The sequence below is a fragment of the Protopterus annectens genome, chromosome 12.part0 (genome assembly GCF_019279795.1).
Source record: "Protopterus annectens isolate FY-2018-M chromosome 12.part0, PAN1.0, whole genome shotgun sequence".
Lineage (NCBI taxonomy): Eukaryota > Metazoa > Chordata > Ceratodontiformes > Protopteridae > Protopterus > Protopterus annectens.
In genome coordinates, this window is record NC_056746.1 from 205,769,016 (window position 1) to 205,795,563 (window position 26,548).

The window sequence follows — 26,548 nt, forward strand, 5'->3', positions numbered from 1 at the left end:
ACCCTCAGAAAAAGTTTCATTAATTGATTTGCTGTCAGTTTAACAGATTAATGTTCCTACATATGTATTGCACATTCTTTGGAAAGTGCTTGCATGTATGGTGAAAGCAAATAGTAGCAATAACAGCCTTTTTAAAAAGTGCAGTTTGTGCTGCAGGTCCTAACTTGGGACTCCTCCCCTACCTTAACTCCCTGTACTAGCCTCAGTGTCATGCTTTCCTACCTCAGATAGTTAGTCAGTTGTAAATGACACTGCACATCAAAAAGATCACCGTGTCTGGAACTGCTAACAAAGCTGTTCATTTCTAATTTTAACTTGAACCTTACCATTTGCAGCAGTTTTAATAGCAACAATTTATGAATCCTGAGTATACACAGATCAAAGTATACATAGAAGTGTACTCAGTAAAATACATCATTTTAATAGGCATACTTAGCATTTACATACAATCCTTTGCACAATAACAGTCATTTAGCATCAAGTGAATTATTTCATACAGAGTTTTCATAAAAAATGCTTTTGTGCACGGTTTCTTAATAGTGATTAGCTCAGTAACTGATGGCATGCCCCTCTACTATCTATAACCATTTCTTTACTTTGTGCATATTCCAAGATGCTTTACATTATGCATAATTCTGGACGTATACATAACATTCAGAAATAAGCAAAGGCTCAACAGGTTTATAGCCACAGGAGAGGGGAAGAAAGTACCCATATGTGACGATGTAAAGTATTGCCAGCTATGCCAGGAGAAGTAAGGTAGTGGATGTTTAACATATGCCAGCATAGTTAGATGGAGTTTTGTAAAGAATTATATGTCATTGGTATATCAAACTGATTTGTACATATGCTTGTGTTGAAAAATATGCTAATAGTGGCTCCTGCTGGACAGAAAAGAAATGCACTGTATGTCACACTGTATTGTAACTGTTGAAATTAATATATTGTAACAGAGGATACTGGAAGAGAAGTGGTTAATCTCAGTCCAGCTAACTTTGAAAAAAAGTCTGAAATTAAATTACCTGGTTTAGGCCATACAGATTGTATCTCACATTTCTGACTGCAGCCAGAGACAAAATGTCTGTGAGAAGCCTAGCATAACAGCTCTGTAGGAAGAGTGGAGGTGTTAAAATTGTTTTACAGCTTCCAGATGCTGTAACACATCTTAGCAAAGCTCTATGTATGTGTATTATGACACATATGTGCAAGATCCTGGCTCAAGTTTCATGTAAAGAGGGTAGAGTGGGAAACAGAGTCAGTGACCAGATGTGATGTCATTCTATAGCCAGCATTGAAATGATAAATATTAGTGAAAGATGTCACTCAGCAGTCTGTGAAACCTGCCAAAGAAGGACCGCTCATCCACATCATCTTGCCTTGCTCTAGTAAGTGAACTAGGGAACAGTAGTTCATTAATCAGTCAGGAAAGTATAGTGATATTAGTTAAGTATTGTTTTTCTGCATCCGTCTGAACCTGTTTTATTTTTAATATTTCCTGTGGGTGAAACTCTGGTGTTTATTGTAAATATGTATTCAATATTTTCATGTTCTTTTATTATTTATTATTAAATATAATTAAACTTTTCAACATGGCTGGTCTTTTAGAGACTATTTTAAACTTTGAGAGAACTTATATATATTTGGTGACATTGTGGCAGCTACTGAAAGCCTTCCTGTTTGTTCAACATTACCATTGGTATTGGTATTAATTTAACACAGTATAATTGGATAACCTGTTGACAGGCTAAGAGTAGGTAGCTGATGGCAGGGAAACTACCTTACAGTCTTGGTGAAGGTGGTACAGCAGGTGAATCTGTGCCAGCCTTTCCCAGCTCTGTGTGTGTGTGTGTGTGTGTGTGTGTGTGTGTGTGTGTGTGTGTGTGTGTGTACTTGGAACAGGTACACAGAGCACTGATTTCTACAGAGACAATGGCAGAGTCTTATTTGGGGCCTGGAGAGAGTCCAGCCCCAGGACCCAGAGTGTGCTCCCTGTGCACTCTTAAGGAAAATTGTGCTTGATGCAGAGGGTTGCATCTGAAAATTCTGTGCATATATATTTTTGCTCCAAGTGAATGTCCCTCATGGGTGTCAGTGGTGAGGATTGAGGCTATTTGATTACTGTCCCAGAGGGGGGACGTCACATACTGGTGAGCAGTGGTGTGGATATTAATTGAACTTCTTTAGCCTGTAGACAGTTGAAACTAAAGGTGTGTGTCCTCTCAGCAGCCACAAGGTAAACATACAGAGTTTCATTTTCACAGCAGTTTTATTTATTTTCTGTTAGTTTAGTTTAGTCAGGAAAAGCAGGCAAAGATGTCAGCAGAGGATTATGGCAAGCTGACAGTGAAACAGTTGGCTAAGGTGTGCAAATCCAAATGACTGGCACATGCCAACCTGACTACCGAGGAAATGATTTCAGCCTTAATCACAGCTGCAGCATGGACCAGGAAGACAACTAGCCTGGTGATGGGGATGTGCAGCCCTCAGAAAAAGGACAATTTACCTTTTCCGTAGAGCACTTAACCCATCTGAAGTTAAGACTTGAACTGGAGGCCAAACGTTTAGAATTAGAATCAGCAGAGAGACTGCAGCATTTGGAGGTGAAAGAAAATGAGAAACAGCGTCAAGATGAGAGGGAGATGCTGACTCTCTGTCAGGGTCATGGAGATAATGGGGAAGGAAATAGCCGAACCCTAAAAGCAATAAAGGTCAGCAAATTGATTCCACAGTTTACAGATGGTGATAATTAAGTTTTATTCATACATTTGAAAGAGTATGTAAAGAGTGTAATGTTCATCAGGGTCTATATTACATGCTCAAAGAGACTTTTCTTTGAACATATACTCTTCGACACCTAAAGAGTGAACGCTCTAAAGTGCGAATGGCCACGTCCGCAAATTTTTTCCTTGGGGAAAAAATTCAGTTGGCTGTTATCAGTAATTGCCCTTTCCCCCAAAGTAGAGTGATCTCGGAGTTGGTATTTTTAGTTATGGGGTGGGGGGGCACAGCCCCCCACATTGGGGGGTGTGAGTGGCAAAGACCCCCACTTGATTAGGGTTTTGAAGTTTGTGATTTTTATGTATGGCACCGTGAATTTTTTCCCAAGATGTGGCCTTTTGTACTTTAGAGCATCCACTCTTTAGGTGTCAATGATTATAGGTTTGAAGAAAAGTCTCATTGAGCATATAATATAGACCCATGTATCATGGAGTAAGGGGGTCAGGAACTGTACCCAGTGCCCTTGGTCAAGCTGTAACTGATATTTCTAAATTGTCTGATACTCACTGTTTATACTATGGTAAAGTTAAACAATGTTTAGCAGAGTGTTTTAAGGTAACACCTGAAGCTTACAGAAAAGAAATTTGTGAGCATAGGCGCAAGGTAGATGAAAGTGTATGTGATTATATTGCTGAGTTAAGCACTTATTTTCATAGGTGAGTGAGTGGATGTCAGGTCATCACTTTTGAAGAGCTGGCAGACCATTTGGTGAGGGAACAAGTCCTTAGCACTTTGCCTGAGGACATGAGAATCTGATTGGCAGACTTGGAGTGTATCTTTGCAGATGAGCTGGGGAGAAAAGGAGAATCTCTACTTGGCAAACATTACTACACAAGAAGGGGAATACCTAGTGCTGCTCAAGGATATAAGGGAACCCATGGTGGGCAGCCTAAACCACCCCAACAGAGTCCACCATTAACAGGGGAAGCCACTAGTTCAGGTACACAGCCAGGAACAAGGTTTAGATGTTTTAAATGTAACAAATGGGGCCATGTAGCATACAGATGTCCATGGAAGCAAGGGGGAGAAGAAGAGGAGAGGGAGCTAGCAAGTGAGAGCAGAAAGCCAGTGGTAAGTTGTCTGGAGACAACAGGGGTACCAAAGTATCACCAGAGTTTGTATCCGATCTTACTGGATAGAAGACAGACCACTGCTAAGAGAGAGACAGCCTCTGGCATAACCATTGTGAAGTCTGTAGTGGTTAAAGAGGAGTGGTACTTGCTTGACCAGCCTTTCCCAGGTGTGTGTGTGTGTGTGTGTGTGTGTGTGTGTGTGTGTGTGTGTGTGTGTGTGTGTGTGTGTGTGTGTGTGTGTGTGTGTGTGTGTGTAAATCAAATCTCAAAGTGCAAGTGTGTGTGTGTGTGTGTGTGTGTGTGTGTGTGTGTGTGTGTGTGTGTGTGTGTGTGTGTGTGTGTGTAAATCAAATCTCAAAGTGCAAGTGTGTGTGTGTGTGTATCAAATCTCAAAGTGCAAGTGTGTGTGTGTGTGTAAATCAAATCTCAAAGTGCAAGTGTGTGTGTGTGTGTATCAAATCTCAAAGTGCAAGTGTGTGTGTGTGTGTGTGTGTGTGTAAATCAAATCTCAAAGTGCAAGTGTGTGTGTGTGTGTGTGTGTGTGTGTGTGTGTGTGTGTGTGTGTGTGTGTGTGTGTGTGTGTAAATCAAATCTCAAAGTGCAAGTGTGTGTGTGTGTAAATCAAATCTCAAAGTGCAAGTGTGTGTGTCTGTGTGTTTGTGTGTGTGTAAATCAAATCTCAAAGTGCAAGTGTGTGTGTGTGTGTGTGTGTGTGTGTGTGTGTGTGTGTGTGTGTGTAAATCAAATCTCAAAGTGCAAGTGTGTGTGTGTAAATCAAATCTCAAAGTGCAAGTGTGTGTGTCTGTGTGTTTGTGTGTGTGTAAATCAAATCTCAAAGTGCAAGTGTGTGTGTGTGTGTGTGTGTGTGTGTGTGTGTGTGTGTGTGTGTGTGTGTAAATCAAATCTCAAAGTGCAAGTGTGTGTGTGTGTAAATCAAATCTCAAAGTGCATGTGTGTGTGTGTGCGTAAATCAAATCTCAAAGTGCAAGTGTGTGTGTGTGTAAATCAAATCTCAAAGTGCAAGTGTGTGTGTGTGTGTGTGTGTGTGTGTGTGTGTGTGTGTGTGTGTGTGTGTGTGTATAAATCAAATCTCAAAGTGCAAGTGTGTGTGTGTGTGTGTGTGTGTGTGTGTGTGTGTGTGTGTGTGTGTGTGTGTCAGCAATTTGGAACTGGGGCAGACAGCACTGATTTCTGCAGAGAGAAAGGCAGTCTTATTTGGGGCCTGGAGAGAGAGTCCAACCCTAGGACCTGGAGTGTGCTCCCTGTGTGCTCTTAAGGGAAATTGTGCTTGATGCAGAGAACTGCATCTAAAAATTATGTGTGTATTTTTGCTCCAAGTGAATGTCCCTCACCGGTGTCAGTGGTGAGGATTGAGGCTCCTTAATTACTGTCCCAGAGAGGGAATGTCACACAATAATTGACAGAAGACCTTTGAATCTTTAGTGCCTAAATTATGTTATTACCTCAGTGAGTGTAAATAAACAAAAACTACAGATACATTTCTAAGTGTGTTTTCCTTAGCAAGAAACTTTTAAATATATAGGCAAAATGATGTAAAAGCAAGGGAGACACATTCCTAAGAATGTGTAATGGGATATAATTCAGGGACAGCAAACTGGACAGTGAGAAAGATTACTAGGACAGAAATGCCATAGAAGGGAAGAGACTACTAAAGGAGGAAAATAAATATTGTGCTTAGGACCCATCTGGCTTTTAAAATATGGACTGGGTTGAAATCACATCTAATGGTACTAAATATAGATTATATAAATTTGAGGACCAAGAGTACACAGTTAATATCCAGACAGCAGCAATGATAATCCCTTTTCATAAGGTGCATCAGCAACTGACCCTGTGAAGTACAGACCCATCAGTCTAGCAAGTCTAATATGCAAAGCCATGGAACAAATGATCATGGAAATGATCAACAAGGACATTGGCCAGCTACAGACACTGGACCCATCCCACCTATTTAACCTGGTAGGCTTCTTTGACAGGGTCACCATGGTTATGTATAAGGGGGAAAACGGTGCATACTGCCTACCTTGACCTGGCCAAGGTGCTCAATACAATACCCTAATCAGGTATTGTTGACAAATTCTCAGAACTAGGTATAAATTCCTATATAACTCACTGGATTGCCAGCTGGCTCACATATAGCACCCAAAAAGTCAGGATCAGTGAGACCACCTCCACCAAGAGAATGGTCACCAGTGAAGTACCCCAGGGCTCTGTGATGGGCCCACTCCTGTTTGGTATCAACTTCTTGGAAGTTAAGGCTAATGTCAGAATCATCTGGCTCACCAAATACACAGATAACTGTAAATTGGGAGCTATCACTGATTCTCCCATGACACCAACATTTTACAAGATGGACTGATACAAAAAAAAGACTGGTGCAAAAAGCCACAGATTAAAACTCAAAGCAAAGAAATGCATTATAGTGCCCTTTGGAAAAATGGCCACTCAAGCTAGTTACTTCATTGATAAAACACCCCTAAGAGTTGATCCGATAGTTAGGGAGCTGGGAACATATGTAACCAGTAATCTGATATTTGATCAACATGTAGCCAAGATAGTAAGAAAATCATTCTATATTGCCCAGCTCATAAGGAAGTGTACTGCATCCAGGTCCAAGGAAGTAGTAGTAGTACCACTCTGCTCAGCCCTTATTAGACCCATGTCCCTTTAGCATGTGGCAAGCCAGGTAATTGCAATACTTGGAACTCCCTCAAAAGTTCCTCACCAGGAGAATCCAAGGCATGAATACCATAGTCCTACACAGACAGCCTTAAGGTCCTATCTCTGTACTCAGTCTCCTACAAGTTACTGAGAGGTGATCTATGTCTAGCATACAAGGCATACTCAGATCTAGCTCTGATGCAACTCCTGCACATCCACATGACAAACACCAGAAACACTAGATCCAAGAGCCCAAACTATGTCCACAATAAAAATAGAACCTGCTGGAGGGATTGATATGCATCTCAAAAGACCCCCATGCTATGGAATAAACTCCCTATCTCCGTGAATCAGAGTTCATCCATGACCCTGTTCAAAAGATACCTTGATCACTGGATGGGAAACCACAACCCCCACCCCCACCAGCCTGGCCCCCATGCCACTGATGGACAGAGATTGACAGTAAGTAAGTTAATCCCCAACTAACATACCTCCTACACAATTAACCCTTAGCTACTTCCTGACTAATATAACTCATCATATAGGCATCCAAGGACTCTGGGAAAGTCGGGTTGCACGTTAGGCTTGTAAACACCCTGATGGTTGTTAGCAGAGTATGAGCCTATAACCCTAGATATTGTAATGCAACTTCTCATTCAGTATAAATTCCCCATTATTTCAGTTTTTAACAACCTTCTTACTTTTGCTTTGTCAGTCTAGTTTTAACTTTCTTATGGAATATGAAATAGTAGTCTTGTTCATTTCTGTAGCTGGAAGACAGAATGCAAGTACAGGCAATAAGAAATATGCTTGTTTATGGTACGTGTACAGCAGTGTAACTGTGGGAAATGTTACACAGTGGCAGCAAACAAAAAAGGCACTAATCAGGTTAACAGAGAGCAGTTAATATCCTCAGTTATTAGTGAGTCGCACGGTCCACAGATGATTGTTCTTTGTGATACACTGGTAAAAATGTACGGATATAGAATGCCAACTAGCTTAAGATCTGTTAGTAAATGGTGGGAGGAAGCAAAACCGGTCTCATTCTTTTGCATCTTGGCACGACGCCTACTTCCACTTTGGTAGAGATTTTCCGTAAAGGGCTAACATTCTAGAAATAGGCCACAGAGGGTAGTGCAAAGCCAGATTCTAAAGGCATATGGCCTCAGCTGCTGAAAGGTCTAATATCTTAAACAATACTCACCTCAGAGGCCATTATTCACCTCCATCTTCAACACAGAAGCAACAGAAAGCCTTCACAAAGGCAACACAGATCAAGCTTCTGGCAGTAGTGTGCAACAGAGATCTAGCAAATGAAACTTCAGCACATAAATGTAACATACCCAGCTGCAAACTCCTCAGTGGCAACTTGCCAACATTCAAGCCCTCTGCCAAACACTAAAACTGAAAGAGAAGACAAATAAGTCAAATCTTTCTCAGCTCAGTACCATGGGTAAGGATGAACCCCTGACTATAACCCAAGCAACTCAAGTTTGATTAACAGCATGGGTGTCAGGGGGAGCATGCAAGGAGGTAATGAGCAGCTAACACCAGTTCAGTCCCGGAGGGAGTGAGGGAGCATGTTAGACCCCAGGACAGTTGCAAGCCCCAGTGGAAGTGGAGTGTATTGCCCACCAGTACACGACTTGGCTCATGCTGCTGAACATGGTACTGAGCTGGGCAAACAGAAGTATGTAGGAGAAAAGGCATATCTCCTCTTTCTGACCTGGCAGCTATGGCAAGTCTGCAAGTAGCCTTGGGAAAGAGAGGGTTGGCTGTTCCCCACAGGACTTGCAATTGTCCCACTCCTTACCAGCTATCTTGCATCACTGGGTAGACCACATAGAGCTTCCTTTGCAGAAACAAATTGTCTGTAAGGCTCTAGCCTGGGAATGTTCAGCTTTTGCCCCCCCATGAATGGGCCTATTGGTAGAGGTAGTATAGCCATCAAGCAGGAGTCGTGCAAAGGTGAGGAGGGGGAGGAATATGCATCTCACCTCAACAGCAAGTTATGCTTCTCACCTCAACACCAAGTTCAATACCAAAAAACAATTCCCATAAATATTTCACATGTATTTCATGCACACTGACATTTGCACCTCCCAACATGAAATGATTACAGAACCTCTAATATAACAAACTATTGCCAACCTGTAGCATCTATACATTAGCATATGCACTGCACACACTTTAACATTTTTTTATCAACTACTGGGTCACTATAACTTACAGGAAAAGGACATACTCCCTGTTCAGTAACCACCAACACCCAGTATACGGATGAGCGTTAACAAAAAGGCAGTGCTCAGCTGTACTGTTCGATGTGTGAGTGGCTGAGCGTTAACAAAAGGCAGTGCTCAGCTGCACTGTTCAATGTGTGAGTGAGTCCAGCATTAAAAATTAAATAATTTCCATTCAACATTACTGATGTTGATTGCTGCTTTGTAAAAAAACTCATAGAAGACAAATTTTCTTGGAGCAAGATAAAAATGCAAGACCTTTACAGACAACCGCAAAGAGAAGCCTTGTTTGTGGAACCCTGGAGTATCAACTTTACTCTGATGTAGTGCTCTTATTTTACCAGTAGTAGTAGGGGTATAAGGGATGCAGACCCCCACTTCTACAAAAGTGTTTCAACAGTATTGATGCTTGATGTATTTACTCATTTATATATGCATTTTACCAAGAAGTAAGTTGCATGCATGGTCCTAGGTATGCTGTCACCCAGAAAGCTTTGAGGGGTGTACCAGTCTGAAGTGTCTAATTGCAGCTAGGGCTCTTTAAAGTATTTTGTTTCCATAAAAAAAACAGCCTTGAAAACTGTGAGTTAATAATCAAAGTTATTCAAGTACTGAATGTGCTATTGTGCACGGTGTAGGACTTAAATAAATTACCATTAGGATATACATCATGTCCATCTACTATGCCACATTGTTGATACTTGCAGTAAGGGAGAGGTGTGTGCCATGATCACCAGGCTCAAGCAATGTGCCATGATCAAGAGACAAAGGAGCTGTGCCATGATCAACAGATTCAGGAAGTGTGCCACAAACAACAGACTCAGGAACTGTGCCATGAACAACAGATTCAGGAACTGTGCCATGATCACCAGGCTCAGGCATGTGCCATGGGCACAAAAAGAGAGAACACATGGATCTCATTTTTTTCTTCCAGCAATAGAGATGATATGCAACAGTCTTCTCTTTGAATATCCCAGTGCTGATAACAGGTGGCAATACTGTATAAGAAGAAAGGTCAGCTAGAGTTAGCTAACAAGTCAGCATGTATAGGCCATGCTGCATCAATATACTCTAGGTAGGTCAAAACAAAAGATCTGCAAGAAATCCACTTTTACTTTGTAGTACTTACACATTATCATACAGAGCATAATTTCTCCAATAATACTTTTCATGACAAAACAAGTCCTGCAATTATTCACCTGGCCAAAAGAAATTCAAGTTACAAGATAAAAGGATGACACAGCTGGGGGTTTGTACTGAGCTTGGTAGTGCAGCCAGGAAAAAATCACTAAGGGATGAACAAAGTAAAAATAAAGGCACTGAGAATAACCCAACAGCTTAATACTAGGAAGGAAGGGATAAGCTAAGAGAAGGAAATAACCCGCAGTTCGACAGAAGTTGTTTTATAGTTATAAATCTATTTAATGGGAAAGATGTTACCATGCCAGATTTATTCACTTTACATTTGGTATTTGTAGACCAATACTTTGCCAATCATTAAATCACAGAGAAAAAAAAAAACGTTCTTTCCTGGAAAAGGATAAACATTACTCACTCCCCAGCACAGCTGTATAAAAGCATGTTCTTCCTGGCAGAAGTTATGCATCATTTTTTTTAATTATAAATTCACAAACCATGTATCTTCCTAACATAAAATATCATTGGTTTATATTGGCCAGATGCTACTGAAACTGACAACTGACTACCTGCTACATTGGTAGCTGCATGGCAAAAGGCTTGTAGCTTGGTTTTTAGAACGTGACCATATAGGTAAAATGAGATCTGCTTAGTGTCAGCAGTTCAATGACGATGTGTTTTAATCTCTGTATAAGTACTAGGTTTATTTAAAATTATTATAAAGACCTGAATTACTCATAATATCATCAAATAATGGTTAAAAAAATCATAAGAAACACCCTTTACTTCACAAGAATACTAGCTTGGTGGCAGGTATTCATAACACAAGAGCAAATCAGAGTAATTCCAAAGACTTACCTTGTAGAACCATAATGGTGACCTCCTAATACATCATGGTACATTCCTAGTACACCATGGTACATTCTTTGCCTTGGTGAAAAGTCTAAAGCATAATTATTTAAGTGTCTCCTGTTGAACAGTCATGGTGATGCTGCTACAAGTCTGTCCAGTGATTGCAATGTTGACAAGTAACTTGGTTCATTCCAGTAATGTGGCAAAGCAGAGTGCACTATAACTAATTATAACTATGTACAGAGTAGCATAGTTAATTGGTAATGCCAACAGCAGCATACCCATGTCTCTTATGGCAAAGCAGAGTGCACTATAACTAAATATAGGTATGTACACAGTAGCATAGTTAATTGGTAATGCCAGCAGCAGCATACCCATGTCTGTTATGGCAAAGCAGAGTGCACTAAAACTAATTATAGCTATGTACACAGTAGCATAGTTAATTGGCAAAGCCAACAGCAGCATACCCATGTCTGTTATGGCAAAGCAGAGTGCACTATAACTAATTATAGCTATGTACACAGTAGCATAGTTAATTGGTAATGCCAACAGCAGCATATCCATGTCTCTTATGGGAAAGCAGAGTGCACTATAACTAATTATAGCTATGTACACAGTAGCATAGTTAATTAGTAATGCCAACAGCAGCATACCCATGCTTGTTATGGCAAAGCAGAGTGCATTATAACTAATTATAGCCATGTACACAGTAGCATAGTTAATTGGCAATGCCAACAGCAGCATACCCATGTCTCTTATGGCAAAGCAGAGTGCACTATAACTAATTATAGCTATGTACACAGTAGCATAGTTAATTGGTAATGCCAACAGCAGCATACCTATGTGTCTTATGGCAAAGCAGTGTGCACTATAACTAATTATAGCTATGTACACAGTAGCATAGTTAATTGGTAATGCCAACAGCAGCATACCCATGTCTGTTATGGCAAAGCAGAGTGCACTATAACTAATTATAGCTATGTACACAGTAGCATAGTTAATTTGTAATGCCAACAGCAGCATACCCATGTTTGTTATGGCAAAGCAGAGTGCACTATAACTAATTATAGCTATATACACAGTAGCATAGTTAATTGGTAATGCCAACAGCAGCATACCCATGTCTCTTATGGCAAAGCAGAGTGCACTATAACTAATTATAGCTATGTACACAGTAGCATAGTTAATTGGTAATGCCAACAGCAGCATACCCATGTCTGTTATGGCAAAGCAGAGTGCACTATAACTAATTATAGCTATATACACAGCAGCATAGTTAATTGGTAATGCCAACAGCAGCATACCCATGTCTCTTATGGCAAAGCAGAGTGCATTATAAATAATTATAGCTATGTACACAGTAGCATAGTTAATTGGTAATGCCAACAGCAGCATACCCATGTCTGTTATGGTAAAGCAGAGTGCACTATAACTAATTATAGCTATGTACACAGTAGCATAGTTAATTGGTAATGCCAACAGCAGCATACCCATGTCTGTTATGGCAAAGCAGAGTGCACTATAACTAATTATAGCTATATACACAGCAGCATAGTTAATTGGTAATGCCAACAGCAGCATACCCATGTCTCTTATGGCAAAGCAGAGTGCACTATAAATAATTATAGCTATGTACACAGTAGCATAGTTAATTGGTAATGCCAACAGCAGCATACCCATGTCTGTTATGGTAAAGCAGAGTGCACTATAACTAATTATAGCTATGTACACAGTAGCATAGTTAATTGGTAATGCCAACAGCAGCATACCCATGTCTGTTAATGCTGGCTATGCCAACTATTTGACAGGAATGCTAACTTTAATTTAATCTTCCAACAGCACGATGCATCTTTTAGGAATCCTTTCAAGAAGCCAAGTTCATATGTTTCAGTTTCACATCCAGTCATTGAGACGTTTATTAGTTTGTGTGAGGAAGATTTATGTTCTTCCATGAATGGTAAGCATTTTTTAACCTAACTCCTAACGAATATGAAGCCCTTAGGTTATTGCATGAGAATGCAGATATTGAAATTAAATCTGAGGACAAGGAAGGGGCTATTGTGCTAATGGATAGACATCACTACTTAAATAAAATGCTTGATATGCTCCTTGACCATGACAGTTATAAACACATTTATAAGTATCAGGTGGATGGTTTGATCAAGAAGAATTGACTTCTATCTGTTTGACCTTCATATGACTGGTTTAATTTCTCTTGATTTATATGAGTACTTTTCTGGTGAGTCACCTGTTGTTCTGATTCTCTATGGGCTACCCAATGTACATAAAAATTTAAAGGATTCTCCCATGAGACCCATTCTGTCTAGTCGTGGGTGGGTAACTGAACCACTGTCAATTTTTGTTGAGCAGACTATTAGACCCATACTCGACCATATACCTAGTGTTCTGAAGGATACAAGGAATTCTTTACGTGACCTAGGTCAATGGTATAACAATTTGCAGCCGGATGCTAAGCTATTATTTGTGACTCTTGATATAGTCTCTCTGTTTACTGTGATCCCTAATTATTACGGTATTGAGAATGTCAGGACTAATTTAACTAATCTGTCTACTTTTTCTAAAGACAAGATTCTATTAATCTCTCCTTGAACTCATCCTTAAAAATAATGTTTTTGTGTTCGAGAATGATTTTTATCTTCAGTGAATTGGAGTAGCCATGTGCACTGTATGCACTAATTCATATGTGAATTTAGGACTTGCTAAATAGAAACGTGCCCATGTTTTAAATAACTGCTTTTCTGATATTTGTTTTTTAGACATTTTGTAGATGATGTGTTCTTGTGTGGAAGGGAAGCAGTGAAGAGCTATTTTCTTTTACTGAACTATTTACATACTACGACCTCCTTTTTACAATTTTCATGCAATTACTCTGATAAATCTATTGCCTTCCTAGATGTTAATGTTAGTTTTGATGATTTATGGAGAATATGCACTAGTATTTTTAAGAAACCCTGCAAAAGAAACAATGTTCTCCATAAAACCAGCATGCATCCCTGGTACATTACTAAGAACATTGTGAAGGGACAAATGTTGAGAGTTTTAAGATTGCATAATGTTAATGAACAATCCTATCAGGCAGTTAATGCCCTATCAGATGATTTTACAGCCAGGGGTTATAATGCTGATGAAGTACATAAAAAAGCCCAAGAAATGGTTTCATTGAGAAGTTCTGTCACAAAGCAGTATTTTACTTCTGATAATGATATACTGACACGCCTACCTGTAGCTGCAAGAACTAATTCTTGTGCGACTCTTACATATTCTAGTGACATTTCTATGGTTTGTGACATTATTAAAAAGCACTGGTCTATTTTAATGGTTGACGAGCAAATTAAGAAGATTTTAGGTAACAAATTGAAGTTTTCTTTCCACAACAATAAATCTCTGAAACATGAATTATGTATAAACATCCCCAGCATGATGTTCCCGTTTCACAACAGAAATATAATTTTCCATGCAGGATGTATAATGCCTGCAATTTTATTTTGACTACAACTACTATTAAACATCCTCAACTTGATTCTACTATCTACTTAGATTTATATGCAGATTGTAGAACATCAAATGTTCTATATTATGTTAAATGTCAGCAATGTCAATATTTTTATATCAGCAAATCAAATAGGCAACTTAAAGATAGAATTTTAGAACATTTTGGAGATATTCACAATGGAAGGTTGCAAAATGCTTTAGATAAACATATATTGGCTCTGGGCTCTGAACATCTCTTTAAATTTGCTGTTTTAGAAGTTGTTAAATTAAATGCTAGTGGTGGTGATGTGATTAACAAAATGGAGTGTTCAGACTTACGTTGGATTGTTTACTTTAAGGCAGACTCTCTCCTGGATTAAATGAGACCTCCTTCATAAAACCTCTTCTAATGTCACTAGGTTTGAAACATTGACATGAATGGGTGTTGTTTTATGAATGGGTGTTTTTTTATGAATGGGCACTATGCGCTTATTTATCATGTGGTTTCTACTATGTTTTTGATAGGCTGTTATTTTAAAGGACTGATATTTAATGAGTTGTTATGGTCTGAAGAAGAGGTATTTTTCACCGCAAGAGAGCTTACCTATGTTTTAAGAATTATTTATTAAAGTATTTTTTTTTATTTTATCTGCCATGTTGACCATTAATATATTTGTTCAAGAATTCACGTTTTAGTTATATTTAATGGTCTTTACATGCTAGTAGACTTTTGTGTTTGCTATGCCAACAGTCTTTACCTCCTATGATACCAGCTGCAGTACAGTTAGCTCTGGTAATGCTAAACATAGTGGTTAACTTAGCTGATGATCACAACAGTATAATTATTGTATTCTAATCACAACAGTATAATTACTGTATTCTGTCTGCCCCTCCCTTTTCCAACTATCACTAGTGATAACTGTCAATTCACATCAATATCTATGACGTGGTTACCACTCAGTAATGCACCCAAGGAGACACGTCAGTACTTTGTCCACACAAAAGCAAAGTAACTGGCATTGAACAGTGCCAAAAAAGATACATGGATGGGTGTTCATAGGTTCATAGGTCCATATTGGCTATCTGCCCTAGGGCATTTATAAGCCTAGCCAGAGTGTGATTGGCTTTCACCACCCATTTTAAATTAATTTTGCTATGCCCTTTTTTGAGGTTAGTATACTGTGCCTCTGTCTAACAGTGACACAGAAGTGATACCTGGGGTAAACCTACGATCTCCCATCCACTCATCAAGATTCCTCTTGAAGAGAGTCAATGAGGGACTCTGCCTAAACTGGACTGGGATTTTATTCCAGTGTGAAGGGAGCCTCTGGGTTATGAATCTGTCCCTCCAGCATGTCTTATTTATTTCAGTGCTGAGGTTCAAGTCTCTCGAGCGCGTAGCTCGATGTGATTTGGATTTTCTGAGGTGCAGCATGTCCATTAATTCCGGGTTGGATATGGCTTTATACATCAGGCACAGATCGCCTCTGAGCAGGCGGTATGCCACTGAGTAGAGCTGGAGTTTCTTTAACCGGGCAGCATATGGCATCTGTTTGAGCCCTTTGATCCTCTTGGTGAGGCACTTTTGGGGTCTTTCCAGTTGCTGCAGGTGATTGGTAAGGTACATCCCAAAAGGGGCATTGTACTCAATTATGGGCCTGATGAGGGATGAGTAAGGAGGTACGGTGACCTCCCCTGATCTAGATGTGAATCCCTTCATGATTAGGTGGGCTATATAAAATGTTTTTCTAACCACTTTGGCCACGTGGTTGTCAAATGAGAGATTGCTATCAACTTGGGTCCCCAGGTCCCTAATTACTTCTTCTGTACTTAATGGATTACCACCTATGTGGTAATTTGTGGGCACTTTGTTTTTGCCAAAGGGGATGACTATACACTTTTTGGTGTTTAGTTTGAGGCCATGGCTCTGGCACCAGTTGTCTGTTTCTATGAGGCCCTTTTGGAGGATGCTTGTATCGGCTGGAGAGTTGATTGTGGCACCCAGTTTGCAGTCCTCTGCGAACTTGGTCAGCCACAGTCCTTCCGTGTTGGCCTGTACCTCCGAGAAATATATACCGAACAAGAGAGGTCCCAGGACTGAGCCTTGTGGGACGCCACTTGTAACTGGTTTGGAGTCTGACTTGGCTCCAGCAATTCTAACCATGTGGGTTCTGTCCTTGAGCCAGTTTGCAACCCATCTAGTGACATAGGGGTTTATATTTAATCTGGTGAGCTTATCTATAATGCCCAAGTGGGGTATTGTATCGAAGGCTTTTGCGAGGTCCAGGTAGGCTGTGTGGACCACCTTCCCCTCGTCAATGGCCTTGGTGACTGTTTCAAAGAAATTGACCAGGTTTAAGAGGCAGGATCTGCCCTTAACAAAGCCAAACTGGGTAGGATCCAGTGTCTGTAGGGCCCCAATATCTTTATTTATGAGGTCCATGATGATCCTTTCCATAGCTTTGCAGACCAAGCTAGTCAGGCTTATGGGGCGATAGTTTCCAGGATCCATTGAGGAGAGGGACCACTGTTGCTGTACGTCACTCTTTGGGTACATATCCTGTAGTAAGGCGGAGACTGAACAGTAGTTTTATGTTTGGGTTTAGCTCTTCTTGGAGTTCATGTAGGATGCAGCCCGGGACACCGTCTGGTCCCATTGATGCTGTGTTTTTTGCTTTGGAGAGGGCGGCTCTTACCTGAGCATCTGAGATGTCGGGGGACAGCACTCTGCTGGGATAGATATTTGCCCTTTTGGTGGGGAGGGGGGAAGAAGTTTGCGGTGAACCTGTCATCTAGGATGTTGGCAATGTCTGTGGGTTCGGTGTATTTTTTGTCATTTTGGACTAATTCTGAGCATATCTGGGAATTCCCACCCAGGTTTCTAACATAACTAAAGAAAGCCTTGTGATTATCCTTAGTGTCCTGTGCAATTTTTCTCCCGAAGCTGGCCTTAGACGCTTTTATGAGTGCCCGTAGTTTTTTGCTAATACTGATCAGAGATGCCTTCCCTTTTTGGGATTTTGCTCTATCATGTAGTAGCTTCCTCCTTCTATTGTATAGTTTGTTTATGGCTGGGGTCCACCAGACAGGACGTCTGCCTTTGGAGGATTGGGTCTTCTATTTGGGATTGCATGATCCATGCATTCCTGAAGGTGTTCATAGAATGCATTTATAAAGGATTCTGCGGTCTGGGCTGTATTTTCCACAGGCCCGGGGGCTTTGAAGGATTCCACCTTGGTTTTGAGGAATGTGAAATTTGCTTTAGAGAAGTTTTTCACTGTGGTTTTCTGGGCAGGGGATGGGGTCGGGATGTGAATATCCAGTGAGATTAGTTTATGGTCTGATCTTACCAGTGAGGGATACACTTCTGGTCTGGAGCATAGAGTCCCCATGTTGGTGATGATCAGGTCCAGTATGCTTTCCACTGTTGTGGGAGTGGTAACAAGTTGTTCCATAGCATTTGAGTTTATAAATTCTAGGAACCTTTGAGCTAGGGTGTTGGAGCTCTATGTTTGGGTAGTTGAAGTCACCCAATATAATGGTGTTTGGAGAGACCTTCATATTTTCCAGTGTTCTTAGGAAGGCCGAGTGGGGTTCCTGGGTTTGGGAGGGTGGTCTGTAGCAGGCTATAAACTGGAAGGCAGTTTTACCCACTGTTAGTTGCACATGGATAGTCTCTGATGCTTCGTGCTGTGCCACCAACCTGGAGGTGTGGGTATCTTTGACGAATATTGATACTAACCCTCCTTTTCTGGTTCGGTCCAAGTTTTGGGGCCGAAAAGCATGGTATGAGGTATAACCTGGTAGTGCTGGGGTGCTCTCCAGAGCCTTGAACCAGGTTTCTGTTACTGCACAGATATCGATGTTCTCTATGCTAAGAAGAGTTTCGAGTGCGTGCATCTTGAGGTTTAGACTTCTGGCGTTGAGTAGCATTAATCTTAGTTTCTTATCCCTTGTGATACCTATGGAGGTGGGTTTGTCTTTTGAGCCTTGCCTAAAAAAGGCACTATGGGGTAGCAAGAGCCTTTGCCAATATCCGAAAGTCCAGGGGTGACAGGTGCAAGCTGTCCCTAGCGAAGCATCGTGGCTTGTCGAGCGTGTCATCCCAGGCTATTGTGGCTTGTCGAGCATGTCATCCCAGGCTGACAGGCATTGTATCCCCTTTGAATGACACCAATACTTAAGCCAATTGTTGAAATTGATCATCTTGTCTTCATATTGTGGCATCATTCTTGGTGAGGGTAAGATGCTACTCACGGTCAGGGTCATACCGGCCTGGGCTACATGCTCAGAGAGCTCCTCTATGTCTCTTTTCATGTGGTCCAGGGAGGTATGTCTCAGGTCATTCACACCAGCATGGACAATGACCTAGTCATATTCGTACTTGCCTTGAAGTGACCTGAGTGCTTGTGTTATGTGGCGGATCCTAGCACCCAACAGGCAGCTCACCATGACCTTCTCCTTGTTCAGCCTGGTGAGCGGGATGTCAGTGTGCCTGACGATAGAGTCACCTATTACAAGTGTATCAGGTGTGTTGTGTAGCCTTAAGGGTTGTGACTGTTCGGCACACTGGCTTTGAGAGCTATGTGTTGCATGTGTTTTGTTTTGGGGTAGCGGTTGCTTGGGTGTCTGCTTTGGAGGTCTCTGCTGCTTAGGCAGATTTTTATTTAGAGCCTCCGAGTATGTTTTTGTGTGTTTATGTGTTTGGTTTGCTGTCGTGGTAGGTCTATGTGAGACTGGAATTGTAGTGAGTGTGGTTTCCTTCTCCTCCTGACTGGTTACGCCAGTACTGAGTTGAGAGAGCTTAGCCTCCAGTTTTGCTATATGGTTGCATCTCTCACATGTGTTGGAATTTGTTGGGAGGAGGAGAGGGTTGTCTGTGTACATGAGGCAGTTGTAACATTGCCTCAAGATTCCCAGATTCACCAGCTGGACTGGAGAGGAAATTGACAACTGACCTTTGGACATGCTAGAATAGTATTGGGAATTCCTTTATAATTGAAAAAAGGGCCAATGGGGAACAAGGTACTCAAGGGGAGTTTGTGAGGGTGTAGTGCTTTTAATTTTTTAGTGCTGACTTAGTGAGCAAGTGCCAGGTAACTTAAATGCAATGTGTTACAGGTAACTTAAATGCAAAAATGACAAACAGTAACTTTCTTTCAAGTGAAACAAGGAAATAAGTACAGTAAGCAATGCAGATATCACTAGGGATCCACAGAAGCGCTGAAAAGCCGCGTTTTAGGTGGAATTAGCGTTTCAGGGAAATAACAAGCAAACAAACAACAAGCATACAAACAAAGCTAGATTTAGCAGGCCTGGATCTAGTCTATGCTACAGCAAACAAGGTGTACCAATTTCAGTAAGAAGCAGTTCAAATATGCAGGCACTATAAGCCTTTAACCAGAAATTCCCAGCTCAGAAGGGCAGAGTCCAGCCTCTCCTCTCACAAGAGTGCAGACCAAGTACCCTCTTAATGTAAAATAACTGGCCTGAAGCCCAAGTGCTTAAACCAGAATTAATACACTTTTAGAACAGACACTGAGCCCTCAATCAGCAGTTACCAACTTAGAAGGATGTAAGCTACCTGTTCTGCACTACAGTGCAGACCACAAACCTTCTTAATGTAAAACAACTGGTCTGAAGCCCAAGTGCTTAAACTAAAAGGCTTAGAATGAGTTACACCAAGCAGTAATAAATACAATTGAGTACTTTTAAGATGACGCAAAAGCAAAATAAAGTAGGAAGAAACACAAATACAGTAAAAGCAGATAAAAATTTTTTTTTTTAAGTGGAAAGAGAGAAAGGAGTAGCAGAAACTAAGCTGATTGGCCTTCTCAAATGTTCTTCCTGTACTGGGTAGAATGAGGTAATGACACTAGACTGGGAGGAGGGTCCCAGATCAAATTTACACTAGGGGCGGGCAACTGCAAAGCCACCAAACTGCAGAAATGTTTCTCACAGCTGAAAAGTAGCAGTGAGCCTTTAAATGAAAGTTTTAAACAGCTAAAGGAGCCTCTAGAAAAAAGAGTTTAACTGCAACAAGTTATCAGAAACAAACAACCCAACAGATGCTTAATAAAAGTGGACAATTTCCAGTCAATACCTCACACACAGTGAAACTAGCTAGAAAAATACACAGTACACAAAGTGCTATAAATAACAAAGAAATAAAGAACAAAATAAACAAAAAACAGGATACTTAATGTTATATATTATAGCTCCGAGTTTCCTCAGTGTCCTTCCTTCAATCAGCTCAGTGTGAAATGGCAGAACACTCACAACTGAACTTCTTAGGTAACAGAAAGTTGAAACCTGAGACGGCTTTTAAGAAAGAAATCTCAAAAGAACCAATGAGGTGCTTGGTCTAAGCTGTAGTCCAGGTGACCTCAGTCAGCCAATGACCTCAAACAATTCCCTCTCACTGAAATGCCTGATGGCTTTGGCTAAACCAAGATGTCCCTGAATATGTGCTCAGACACACAGCCTCCACAAGCACTAGGCCCAAATACAAGCCTGAATATGGAAATGCTACAAATATCCCCACTACTTAGAACAAACTGCAGAAATGTTTCTCACAGCTGAAAAGCAGCAGTTAATACCTTACACACAGTGAAACTAGCTAGAAAAACACACAGTACTGTGAAGTTGCAAACACTAACAATAAAACCGGTCTTATTTGATACTACAGTCAGTAAACCATCTTTATATATCACTTATCTACATTTTTAAAACTCTACTGTCACTAGAGCAAAACTGAAGAAAAGTAACCCTGAAGCTGTTGAGAGTGATTCACTGTTTTGTAATCACAAAGTAATATAAATATTACTAGATCACAAACTGTTCAAGACATGGTAAATTTAGCTGATTGAAATCTTATGTCTCACTGGAGATATATATATATATATATATATAATATTTATATATGTATTTGCAAATTTAGTCATGGTATGGTGGAAAAGGGAGTTTCTAGTAAAGACATTATTTGTTTTATCTTGAACCATTTAATAAACGCTACATATATGATTTAATTTTCATTTGTAATGAAACTGAAGAACAGTTAAAAGAAAAGTTAAAAGGACTTGATCTAAATTCTATTTGTTTTAATTATTATAAGTGATTTTAGAACTGTCAATTGATTTTTTTTAGATATCAACATCACAACAGATTATGATACTTTCTACAGTAATATATATATATACAGAAAAAAAGACATCAGTTAATTATATTCACATCTAAAACCAACATTGTGTTTCTCTTAAATGTATGCACTTCACATAGTTAGCAGGCAATTTATAAGGATTAGTAGAATAATAAATGGTAACCATTTTAAATATGAAATTGAGGTTTTAGTTCATCTTTTTTTAGAACAAAAATACCTGCACAAACTTAAATCTTTAATTGAAGAAATTATTAAAGTCAGCTGGGTCAAGTTTCCTACAATATTAATAAATGTTTTAATCACTTCTAATTGAAGTAAAGATTGTCATTTTGGCTTCATTAGGGCTTTTCCCATGCCTACTAATAAGGATACACCTATTATTAGAAAAAATTATGACCAAAATTGGAAATTTATAACCAGGACTTATTACAGACAGCAAGCGCAAACTCACATTTTGCTGTTTAAAAAAAAAACAGCACATTTAAAATGTTTAATAAAGGATTTTCTAACAATCAATCAGAAAAAAAACAGGTGCATTCATGTGTAATGACTATAGAAGTTGTACATTTGCTGATGTAGGCACAGCTTTTTAATTATCTCAGCTGAATACAGAATTTGCAAATAAAAGTGTATGTACACTCATGAAACATCAGGAGTGGTTTGTTCTAAGATCTTCATAAAAAAAGAAACACATTAATCACCTCCTCCATAAATAAGCACATATTACATGACCATAATCAGCTTTCTTAGAAAAAATATTTTGAATAAAGATTAAGTGTATATAAAATGGATCTACTTCACATGACTGATAACTGAAAATATTGAATTTTATTTGACTGAGACCACAATACCCAACTTTCAAAATACTGAAAACTCATTTGACTGAGTCTCATTATACTGATAGCTTACAATGCTAAACTTGAAAATGTCCACATTCTCCACCAGGGAGGTCACATCATCCCGATGTGCCCACATGTGCATGCAACACCACCCACCCTCTGGAGAGGTGAGCAGGTCATGCCCCTTCACTCTTCCCCCTCTCTGCTTGGCTCCTCCAGGGCCTGGTCCAATAATCAGTCTCCAGTCACACAGGTAGCATTCAAGACTCCTCCTGTCTGTGCCATGATGCTAGGCATGTATCAGTTATAGCTGGGTAGTCTTACTACCTGGCCCAGTTAATTCCCAAAGGTATATCCCCCAAGGTCAAAGAAATGATAATTCTCCTTCTATTCCTCCCTCATCACAGCAATTAGATTACAATGCACTATTTGGAATGTGCCTCTCCAAACACCTTGCACAGCTAGAAAGACAAATTCCATTGCTAAACAAAGAAAAAAGACTAAGTTCCCTTAGCTGCCCAGATAGACCAAAATCCCTTTCATATTTCTCTGCCTTCAACTGTCTCCTACATGATCACTGCCTTGCCATCTGGCTATGAAAGATCCTGGTCTGCTAAAACTGTTCTTCCTAAAAATATTGGAAGTTCTAAAAGAAATTTGCCCCAAATGTATCAGCCTTCATTGCAATATGTACAAGATCTGTTGGAGAGAGAGGTTCCTCACCCAAAGAATCCTCTACCTATAGAACTTGCTCTCTTCCACGTCAAACAATATAATGCAAATTGTAACTCATTGGACTTCAAGTTTCACCTTGATGAAGTTCAGTTACTGGATAAATAGCATGGGCTTAAAACAGAGTGGAAAATACTCCTACAGATCTATCAAGGTTGTGTGGCTAGGCTCCATATTGTCACACAGACTGTCTGCCTAGTTTGAGCATATGAACCTATAATAAATTAATAACTAGAACTTGTGGGGGGGGGGGGTTTGACTGAGCTTTACAGGGAACATAGATTTCAACATTTATAACAATTGTTGTGCAAATTCTGGAAATGTGAAAGCTGAACTAAAGGCACAATTAGAATGTTATATAGCAATGCTACTAACCTTTACTTTGCAATCACAAAAAGCCACTTCATGATTCTGTTATTGTGTAGTAACATCATTCTTGAAGATACCAATATTTAGTTTAACCCTCTGATTTGGCCTGCATTAAGGGTGATGTATACAACACATACTGTGCCATACCTTTTTGCTTGGTTCTGTCTACCCTATGTAGACTAAGGTCATTAGGACATGCATTTTAAGAATTGAAGGAGTACTATTATATATGTTAATACCCAACAAATATCAGTGGGTTATTGCCAGTCTGGTTAAACACATACCCAAAACAAATGCCAAGATATACCTTGTAATATGAGATCTCTATGGCTGCAGTGTTTTTTTATCAAATTATATTCAACAAAACAACCTGAAATGCTTTATGGTGTTTCCCTTTTCCTCCAAGTACAGCACCCTTTGAGCTGGTTATAATATTTAGCAGATAGAATTAGCTGTGTTGTTATGACACAGCACTGACAGATGCAAACAGGAAGCAAGCAGTAGAGACATTTTGGTCCCCATATACTGTAAAAACAAGCCCACAGCTACAAACAATAATTAACATAAAACAATTATTATTATTATATGATGTGTAGCTTTCTTATGGGCAGCATGGTGTCCATGCGTTTGTAAAGTCTTTTTATGGGTAATCTGATTTGCTACTATATCCTGCATCCAAAACACATGCAATAGGTGGATTGATAACTCCAAATTGTCCATAGGTATGTGTCTGGCAATTGTAAATGCAAATTTAAGTGTGTGCATGGTGGATGTAACAAGGAAGAAATGCCAAGAAATCTACATCCATCCTATACTTTAATAGTAAATTCTGTGAATAGTGTTGGTTGTTATTGGGATCACTAAAGGAGTCGGATGCAACTCAACAGGATGGATTAGTAGTCATCAGTAGAGTGATAGATTTCTCTGTCAATCTATCACTCTTCCAAAATAAACTGAAGCTGTGTGAAGAGTGGGAGAGCAATTACACTTCTGTTGCACAAGCAAGGACCTTGCCTGCATAAGCACCTTAGTTATAAGGAGATGCTGCGTCCCATTAACAAGTCAAGTTTCCTGTAATAGAATGGTGCATGAACAATAAATGGAGATTTGTACCTATAGTGAAGGCCATGTAGACCATACGACTTGTTAGACCCCTTTAACCTCAATTTCTCAATAGGGGAAGAAGTTTCTTCTAAAATACCCCCTGCAACCTTTATTTGCCTTAAGTCTGCAGGAAGAGAATTAAACAACTTCACTCAATTCAGGATGCAAATTAAACTTACCTAACAAAGCAATCAAACTGCACATCCCTCATTGACAAAAGCTAATTAAAGTGGGGTTTCCTAACCATATTCTTAGCATTACCTTTTCAGCTTATTAGCATCATACACCATAAGCAATGGCTCCTGGTTTTATCATCGTGTCTTAACATTTTTGATTTGCTCTATTTATTTGTACAAAAATCAGTCATAAACAATGAGATTAAAAAGAACGGTTGTTACTTGTTATTAGTATCCACTGTATAAAGGTAGCACAAGTTGTATAATTTGTGTGTTCATTTACTGAGTTAATGCCATTTAATTGCATCTTTAGTAAACAACACTATTGCACAAGTTAGAAACTGACCTCTTTGCAAAACAAAAGGTTAACAAAATAAACAATAGCATCCTGATCATCAATCAAATGTACAAATATAACATTCTAGGTAGCTTGTTCATATGAGCAAGACAGTTTTGTATAACATGTCAAAAATTCATTGGAGTAAGCTTTCAACACTACTTTATTTTTTGGTGTATAACACTTAAATCTGTATTTGGAAACTCAATATTACTTTTTAGAGAACTTATAAAGCCAATATTCAGATGCAATACATGTCTAGATTCCCTGAGTTGGAAGTGAATGTGTACAGACAACGTATGTACTGTGTAATTCCTAGATCAGCTAGATGTCTCTAGGAAAGCATCAAGTCATGAAATATCCAACAGCATTCTGAGTTCTTACCTTTACAGGCTTTTCTGTCCTTTATCATCTTGGACATGTCCCTATAGAAACCCTCACGGCAGTAATGGCAGTGTCGTCCTGCTGTGTTGTGCCGACAGTTCAAACATACCCCTCCACTCTTCCTACCCGATAGTTTGTAAAGCTCCATGTTGAAACGACAGCGTCTAGCATGCAGGTTACATTCACATGCTGAAGGAAAAAAAAAAGAGATACAAGATTAATGAAGAGTGGACAACCACTTGAATGGGTGGACTCTGCTAGTGCTCTTTATACATAGTGCATCCCAAAATGAGTTTTTGAGGAGATTCATACACTGGTGATTGAAGATACAACAAATGACACCCACAAACCTCAAAACACCATGAAGCACTAGAATAGCAATGTTTACATTGGATAGAAAGTGAAAAAGACCTTATTTCATTAGTACCAATAACAGGCCTACACAAGAACTGGTGGAAAAAAACTGTTATTTTAATCGGTTAACTAAGGATGACACACCAGCAAATGTTTTACAACTACCCCACCCCCATCATCAAAGGCCACCTATGTAAAACATAATTGCTAAAGTAAGATTGTTACACCCCAAAAAAATTAGACCTTCTCCATATTACACTCAAGTTATGGCAATAGTCATCTTCCATATAATTATACAATGGCAGCTGAAACACATTAACATACTACTGGATATAGACAAGGTTGTAATAAACAGTATTTTATGTCATTGCATTTGAAACAAATTACGTTTAGTGACCAGATAAAAATGTGCATGTTTACCCAATTTAGGTTCAGGTTTCTGTTTTGCAACACGTGGAAACTGTTAATGTACAAGGCTTCACCATTAAAACTAGGAAATCTGCTGCTGAAGTTTAAAACTCAAATGGTCTAATTATGTTCTTTTTAAAACAAACGTTTTGCCATGTGTCTTAAACCCCCCCCCCCCCCCAACTACCAAAAATACCAGCAGAAAGTGCTGCGCTTGACAAAACTGTGGATAATGGGAAAGTTATTAAAAATTGGAAACACCAGAGTGGTTGCGGAAAATGATTTATTCACTTGGACACCAGGCAAACAAGAAGTCATGAATACGAAAACAGGAAGAGATGACTCACACACACATTCATGCCCATTGATGTAGATTTTCCTTATCTGTCTCTAACATGACCAGAGAAAAAAAAGTGTCACTGCAAACTTGTA

The 26,548-nt window shown here is 39.6% G+C and overlaps 1 protein-coding gene across 2 annotated transcripts in view; it reads right to left on the reverse strand.

The window, feature by feature from the left end:
- LOC122816450 (netrin-3-like) overlaps window positions 1-26,548 on the reverse strand; it is a 668,831-nt gene that overhangs the window by 258,988 nt on the left and 383,295 nt on the right. For both annotated transcript variants that reach the window (XM_044089255.1, XM_044089257.1), the window contains exon 3: window positions 25,355-25,543. In XM_044089255.1, coding sequence (XP_043945190.1) covers window positions 25,355-25,543 — 189 coding nt within the window. The remainder of the gene's footprint in view (window positions 1-25,354; window positions 25,544-26,548) is intronic.